Genomic DNA, 8161 nt, shown 5'->3' with positions numbered 1-8161 from the left:
AACAATAAGGATCAACTATTTAATCAAATGATATTAAAGTAAAAGGTTAAAAAACATGTGATCGACTTCCAAAATCATTTGAAACAGGTGGGATGTTTTTGACTTTGTACAGTACTACTACTTCCTTCAGTTCATAATATATGATGCTTTAATTTTATAAAATAAACAAACAGCTTTTTACATAATAAAAAGATATTAATTTCTCTTTTTCAAATTTATCTTTAATTAGATGAGCGGAACATTCAATAGCCAAAAAATTATATGAGTTTGCTCAAACTAATCAAATCATCATGTAATATGAACAACAGTTGCGGAACTAAAAAATGAGTAAGTAAGCACACAGAAGAAGTCAAAGGTTCAACATCTATTCTATATACATAAAAAATATTTTAACCATATAAATACAGTGTAATTTCCTGTCGAAGGGAGTTCATACGACATTTTTTACATGAAGTTTTTTATATTGTGAATTAATTTATTTTTATACGATTTTAAAGATTAAAATTTATTACAATATGAGGTTTAAATGATAATTCTGCATCCAAAAAAAACTTATTATTATTATTTTAACATTTTGTTTATTATATTACCCAAATCTGTGGTTGGTTCCCGATAAATATCTTGCCTTCTAGCTTACCACTATTTAAGTACCACCCTGCTCGCCTCATTTTTTTGCAAGTGAACACAACAATCCAATAGACTAAATTTTAACGAGTGATCTAGAGAGAGAGAGAGAGAGGGAGAAATAATGTTATCACAGCACTCACGTTACGTTCCTTTTTGTCATGATAAACAAATAAATATTCCGGCCGCCGTGTCTCCGCCGTCCACCGCCGTTGTCTACGACCAACAAGGCCCACCTGACACCGTCACCAGGTCCGTTCACAACTAGAAATAGAGATTTTTCCCATCAATAATCCGTGGGAAATTTGTGTTATAAAACACGACTTCCCACTTTCATTGTCATTGAACTGGTTCGCTGGAAAAACGTTTGGTGGGAAACAGGTCCCATTGAAACGCCGAGAAATTTTTTACTTTTTCAGTGCGAAAACACTACTCCACTGTTTTTTCTTTTCAAAATTTCGGTGAAAATAACTACTACTAAACATGTTTCAGTGTCCTCTTGTTTTCAAAGTACTACTGTCCCGACTACACTCCTACTACAACTGCTGTCTGAATATCACGATTTTCTAGTAGTGACTTAATGTTACATCTGGTGCATTTTTCTATTTCGTGATTATAAATGTTACTATTGTTATTTTGTGGCAGATTTACAGAGATTCCACCGGTGGAAATCAAAGAGAATGACGTGTGTGTTAGAATGCTTGCAGCTCCTATCAATCCCGCCGATATCAACAGAATAGAGGGTTCGATTATTATTATTATTATTATTATTATTATTATTATTATTATATTTTATTTTATTTTTTGGCTTTCTCATACTTGTTGCATAGTGTTGTTAAGTGAAGAATAATTTTTTTTTTTCATTCGCTGTATTGGTAGTTGAAACTTAGAAAAATTGAGTTTTGGAAGTTAGTTATTTTTCTAACTTGAAGTTGTGTTTGGACATGTATTTTGTGAGTCGAAGTGAAATTTCTCTCAAAAACTGATTTGACTTAAAAAAAAATTTGAAGACAAATTTTCAAAATCTGATTTTCCTGGCCAAATAGTAATTTGAAGATGAATATTCAAAATCTGATCCAAAATCTTTGGCCAAACACTAGACAATCACAGTGTGAAGATATTTTATACTATCTTTGAGCTGCAATTACTTTATAAATAATTTCATTATATAAATATATGTTTTGCACTGTTATTTTTATAAAACTTAAATTTTAAAATGATATTGGACTACTTTACGCATTGCATTGCCTTTAGGTTTTGGGTGATTCTATCACTATTAGAGTTAAATTTTGGTAGTGCCATTTTCTTCCTATGGAGTCTCACCTCTCTTCCTAAAAATGGCAAAAATGTCAAATTCACGAGTAAGCAACTAGGTTTACATGTGGGAGAATATGTCAAAAACTCCAACAAATATTATCTTAGTAGTTATTACATAAAGATCTGTGAAGGTTTTAAATGATCATGTGCTTTACAACTCATCGATTTGTTTTAGGTTTAAAAAAATGTGAAGAGTATACAGGATTATTATTATATATATTCCACAAAGAACAGTAGCAGGCCACCTTAACCGACCTTTTTTATGAGATCTTTACCTGATTAACCGCAGTACTTAAAAATTTCCTCATGATACACATTTCATAAAGAAGGTTTAATTGACATAATCTTTTTTTTTTTTTTCTTAAAAAAACCCTATCAGTCTTGTACTAAATGTTTTTAGGACTTGACAGATTAATGTCCTAATGATGTGACTGGCGACTACTAACCTAAATCTTTCACTAAACACTTCCACGATTAGACGAAGTTATAAACTAGTGCTAGTAATAATTTGACTTTGTACTTTGATATAACTACTGGCCTTTCGGGATTTTGTTGGGTCAAAATCACTAGTAGTATTTTTTTCTTCTTTTTATTATCAGTAATAGCAATTCAATTAGAGTAAATTTTCTAATTTATGATTCTTCATTAAATAACAGGAGTTTATCCTATTCGACCACCAGTACCAGCAATTGGGGGATGGGAAGGGGTTGGAGAAGTACATTCTGTTGGCTCTGCAGTTAAAGCACTTTCCCCTGGTGATTGGGTTATTCATGCTGCTTATCTTCCAGGTAACTTTTTTTTTTTTTTCAATCTTTTGTCGTTCACTACTTAAAAAACGTGGATTTCCGATGGACGTCTCTGTCAGAATGCCATTAGATGGAATATCCATCACAAACGTTTATGACAAGTCAATTTTGACAGATTTCTTCCAAGATTTGTATTTGCTAATGGATCCAGAATCTAAAACTTTCCGAAATACTTTTATCTTGGGATATAATCTCTCCGGCCCAAAATAAATGAATTTTTCAAAACACAAAGAGGTATTTGTTAATTTTCAAAAGTTGCCCTTCTCTCAATTTGGTTTTTCAAATCCCAACATTGACTCATTTTACTTTTAAGAAAAATTTGGGAAACTAAAAGGGTAATACATTAATTAACTTTCTTAGACACACCCCAAAAATTCACTTAGTTTGAACTGGAGGGAGTAAATCGGAGTACTATTTACTCATGTTGTTTTTATTTTGGATCCACCTCTGATATTAAAGTTCAATGATAATAATGATATCCTGGTGTAACTCTTCAGGGACATGGCAAACCTATGTTGTAGAAGACCAAAGTATGTGGTACAAAATTGATAAAAGCACTCCAATTGAATATGCTGCCACTGTTTCTGTTAATCCTTTGAGTGCCTTGAGAATGCTTGAGGACTTTGTCGTTTTAAAACCAGGTTTGTTATTTAATATTCCCAAACTAAAATCCTCTTTAATTACTTTAATTTTTTCTCAAAAAATAATAATTTAACTAGTCTTTCCACAAAACAGGGGACACAATTGTTCAAAATGGAGCTACAAGCATTGTGGGACAATGTGTAATTCAGCTAGCTCGAGTGCGTGGAATTCATAGTATTAATATTATAAGAGATAAACCAGGATCTGATGAAGTAAAAGAAAAATTAATGAAACTTGGTGCTGATAAAGTGTTTACTGAGAGTGAACTTGAAGTAAAATCTATCAAAAGTCTCCTGGTACGAATTTAACTTATATACATTGATAAATATCGCACTATCGGCAAGCGTATTTTAATATGTTGTAACGGTAACATGTTATAGGATGATATACCTGAGCCTCTTTTGGGTTTGAACTGTATTGGTGGGAATGCTGCTACTTTGGTCGTCAAATTCTTAAAGTGAGACACCTTTTTTATTTTTATATAGTTAGCTTCTAATTAAACTGTTTCACGTTTATGTTGTAAAGAAAACTAAGAATATTTTTATTTTTCAGGCAAGGTGGCACAATGGTTACGTACGGAGGGATGTCAAAGAAGCCTATTACCATATCTACCACATATTTCATATTCAAGGTCAGTTTCAAATGGTCAATTATGTAATTTAAACGCTACATAATTTTTTATTGTATATTGAACTGTCGTTATTAGAATTATCGTTTTTTTTTTTGGCAGGATATTTCATTGAAAGGATTCTGGCTACAAGAAAAGACTTTAGACAATGCAGCATATAGGTGTTCGATTGATTATCTCTTAGCTCTTGCTCGTGCTGGGAGATTGAACTATGAGTACGATCTCAAACTTAAAATTTATGTTTTTATATAGAAAAAATACAAATAAGATATTTGAAAATAACACATGAAAAATCTTTATAAAGTTATTTTCTTCTAATGAAATTATAAATGGATATGTTCACCTTTTTCCTCCTTTGGGTGACTGGATCAAATTAAAATGCTATAATCTTGAATTCTTACTTTATAAATATCTTGATGAAACGATGCCTAGTGCACAAGCATCATCACGAAAAGTTTGAAAAAGAAAAAAGGAATAATCCCTTAACCATCGGTGATCCTACAAAAGGGGTTTCACAAAAAAGAACCTCCATTTTTTTTTGGGATGAATTTAATCATATATGATTGTGATAACCACAATAACAACATATTCCAGGTAATTCCACGGTGAGGTCTTGGCCATATATTATGTGATATGTACTTTTAGTTGCATTATTTCTTTTAAAATTAAATTATTTAGTTGAATGTAAAAGTTTGAAACGAGTAAATATTTATCTTTTTTACAGGATGGAGATGATACCTTTTAATGATTTTCATACAGCTCTTGAAAGGGCTATGGGGAAACAAGGAAGTCGAAGGAAACAAGTTCTTAAGTTCTAAGTTAAAGATTAACTTAGATAAAGTATTGTAACAATCTGAAAATATATATATTTCTCCACTGAGCTCGGGATATATATTTTCATGATGAATAAGCACATCTTTTTTTTTTTTTTTTGGGTGCTTTCTACCAATAATCAGATCCACCTTTTAATCGATCTCAGCTATTGTGTTACTGTAATTTTCAATTGCTTTCTTGTCAAATCAGATTAGTCTAATCTATGTCGGCAATAGGTACGTTGGCAATTGGGAACGAGTTTCGACTAAACAGTTAGGATCGTTTGGTAGGTAAATCCGTCAACCGGTTCGGTTAAAATGGTTAAAATCGATAATCGGACCGGTAAAATTGAAATCGGACCGTTAAAATCGAAACCGGACCGTTAAAATCGGAACCGGTAGAACCGGTTAACCGTTTAAAAGGTTACCGGTCCGGTTCCGATATTTTTGAAACCGGAATCGGTTAAACCGGTAAAACCAAAACCGGACCGGTTAAATCGATGAAATTAAAGAAAAAAAAAATAGCCGTTGGGCCTGTCTGCAAATGGACCGTTGCCAAACGGTCATAAAATGATTTTTTGGCCCCCAACCCCTCAAATTTTTTTTTTTAACACTTTAATCCATCCCCCACCCTTATATAAAATCCTTCTTCATTTTTATTTTAATTCACACCAATTCACTATTTTCTCAATCTCTCAATTATAGTCACTTTGCAATAATTAGCCACAAAGTCTTATTATAGTTTTAACTTTCAATTATTAATTTTGCAATTATAATATTGTTGGTGGAGTTGGTGATTTTGCAACAATCCGAAGTAGCTTTGGTGGATTTGCAATTCTAGCCGCCTTCACTTTGTTGGAAATTAATCCGGCAATTTGGTACTTTCGTTCCAACTCTATCTTTATGTTTCGCAATTTAATTCTAGCAATTTATTTTTCGCAATTTAATTTACGCAATTTTATTCTAGCAATTTAATTTATTGTAATTTATTTTCTTGTGATTTATTTGATTGTGATTTAAATTAATTCTATTTAATAATGTCAAAGAGATTAAGACGTGGTGCCGGTAGTAGTAGTGCTATTGCTAAGGGTAGGCTTAATGAGGAAACATTTGTGGAAGAAACACCTAATTTAGGTATTGATGTTGGTGGAAATAATCCACTTTTAGGTCATGAGGCAATGCAACAACATTTTACCGACACTTTTAATGAAGACTTAGATGATGATGATGATGAAACACAACCCCCCGAAAATCCCATAGGAGATACACGTCCTGCACAATCACATACACAAGACAAACCGCCTAGAACTCGTAAGCCAACAGCTAAAGTTTGGAAATTTATGACTAAGAATAGGGAAAACCAAACAGCTACGTGTACCCTATGTGGACAAGTATTTAGTTTTAAGCAAGGAACTGGTAAGGATGGTGGAACATGTACACTAAATGCTCATATGAGAACCAAACATATGGATGTTTGGGGAGAGCAAACGGGTTCAAATGTGGGGGGGATTCAAATGACGATAGACCCACGAACCGATAGAAATTTTAAGTATGACAAGAAAAAAGAACGTGTAGAAATAGCTAAAATGGTAGCTTATGATTGTTTACCATTTTCCTTTCCCTCAGGTTTGGGGTTTGTTACTTACATTCAACGTTGTTATATTCCGTTATTTGAGGGTATTCCTAGAAGTACTTGTAGAGCCGATGTTATAGATTTGTTTAAAAAATATAGATTTTATTTGCACCATGTATTTAATTCTTTAAATTGTAATGTTTGTCTTACCGCTGATTTGGGTCTTAGTCTTAACAAGTTAGATTTTTTTGCTATTACATGTCATTGGGTTGATGACAACTGGGTTATGCAAAAAAGAATTATACCTTTTTTATATGATGAAGGAAAAGGTCGTCACGATGGAAATTTTTTAGCCGATTCAATGTCTACTATTATGAGATTTTTTAACATTTATAGAAAAACACTTTGTATTGCTTTAGATAATACTTCTAATAATACAAAGGCGATAGGTCTTATAAAAAGAGAACTAAACTCTCCGCTAAGAAATATTTTTCATGTAAGATGTAGTTGTCACATTTTAAACTTAATTGTTAAAGATGGTCTTGTGCATTTTGAAGATTCTGTTCAAAAAGTTAGAGATGCGGTTGCGTTTCTTTTTTGTAATGCTAATAGGGGAAGAATTAGAGATTTTAATAATGCTTGTGTGGAAAATAACCTTAGACCTAAGAAAATTTAAGTAGAAATTGAGATTAGGTGGAACTACACTTACATTATGCTACAACAAGCATATGAGTATAGGATTCCCATACAACAAGTTCACAACAAATATAATATTAATAGTGAGGATTGGTTAACTTTTATGCATTAGGAAGATGTTAAAGAATGTGTTGACCTCTTAGAAAGTTTTTATAATGCAACTCTTGCTTTTTCTAGACAATTCTATCCCACGGTAAACGAAATTTTAGCCTACTTAGCGGAAATAGCTAGAGTTTTACAAGAGTATAAATATAAACCCGGTTATCAAGTGGCTATTTTTGAAATGATAATCAAATTTAAGAAGTATTTTTTTTCCATCTCAACTTTATTTATATTGAGTTCTCTTTTAAATCCTTGTTTAAAAGTGTCTTATACTAAAAATTTGGTTAGTCAAATTTATACATTTTTAGAAATTGAAGAGGGAGTTCAACCATCTGTAGATGAAGCCGAACTCGCTATTGATGATGAGTTTAGAAAAGTTTTTACTCATTATTCTAGTTTGGAAGAACGTGCTACACCCGTTGCTCCACGCCCTACTACTTCTTAGAGTAGCAAAAAGGGCTTGTCGGGTTTAAAAGTTTTACATTCACAGCCAACTTCTTCTTCTACTGCAAAATTTGATGAATATAACTTTTATTTGATGCAGCCAAATGTGGATATCAAGAAACTGGATGACTTGGACGTCTTAGCATGGTGGAAGAAGTACAAGGCAAGCTATCCGGTACTTTCAAGAATGACTTGAGATATCCTTACGGTTCAAGTATCAACCGTGGCTTCGGAGAGCGCATTTAGCCAAGGAAGACAGCAAATTGGAGACCATAGACATTCATTATCCGGCTTTAGCTTGCAAGTACTAGTGTGCATTCGCGATTGGATTAGATCGGAGCGACGCAACCAAAACTTAGAAGCGGAGGAAGGCGAAGAGGAAGAAATTGAAGATTTGATAGCTAGTGGACCGGACCAAATGGAAGACTTTGAAGATATTTGCATGTCCGAATATGATGTGGGGGAAATTAACGAATGGTTCAAAATTGATGATTTTATTATTCTACTATTTTTGTAC

At 32.7% G+C, this 8161-nt stretch overlaps 1 protein-coding gene across 1 annotated transcript; it reads left to right on the top strand.

Annotated features, from left to right (window-relative positions):
- Positions 1-659: 659 nt before the first annotated feature.
- LOC132600823 (enoyl-[acyl-carrier-protein] reductase, mitochondrial-like) lies at positions 660-4990 on the top strand. Its single transcript, XM_060314232.1, has 9 exons — positions 660-876; positions 1270-1367; positions 2598-2729; positions 3245-3388; positions 3483-3685; positions 3770-3846; positions 3942-4020; positions 4120-4232; positions 4742-4990. The coding sequence occupies exons 1-9, from the start codon at positions 749-751 to the stop codon at positions 4833-4835; spliced, it is 1068 nt and encodes a 355-aa protein (XP_060170215.1). The 5' UTR covers positions 660-748; the 3' UTR covers positions 4836-4990.
- The last annotated feature ends 3171 nt before the right edge of the window (positions 4991-8161 follow it).

This window comes from Lycium barbarum, chromosome 6, assembly GCF_019175385.1.
Source record: "Lycium barbarum isolate Lr01 chromosome 6, ASM1917538v2, whole genome shotgun sequence".
NCBI classification, from domain to species: Eukaryota; Viridiplantae; Streptophyta; class Magnoliopsida; order Solanales; family Solanaceae; genus Lycium; species Lycium barbarum.
This window is presented reverse-complemented; position numbering and strand designations above follow the sequence as displayed.

What these genes read in the sequence shown, in the direction of transcription:
- LOC132600823 (XM_060314232.1), top strand. Translation starts at nt 749, where the DNA reads ATGTTATCACAGCACTCACGTTACGTTCCTTTTTGTCATGATAAACAA. An exon ending in CCACCTGACACCGTCACCAG is followed by an intron (nt 877 to 1,269) that starts GTCCGTTCACAA and finishes ATTTTGTGGCAG; the next exon opens with ATTTACAGAGATTCCACCGG. An exon ending in GCTGGGAGATTGAACTATGA is followed by an intron (nt 4,233 to 4,741) that starts GTACGATCTCAA and finishes TCTTTTTTACAG; the next exon opens with GATGGAGATGATACCTTTTA.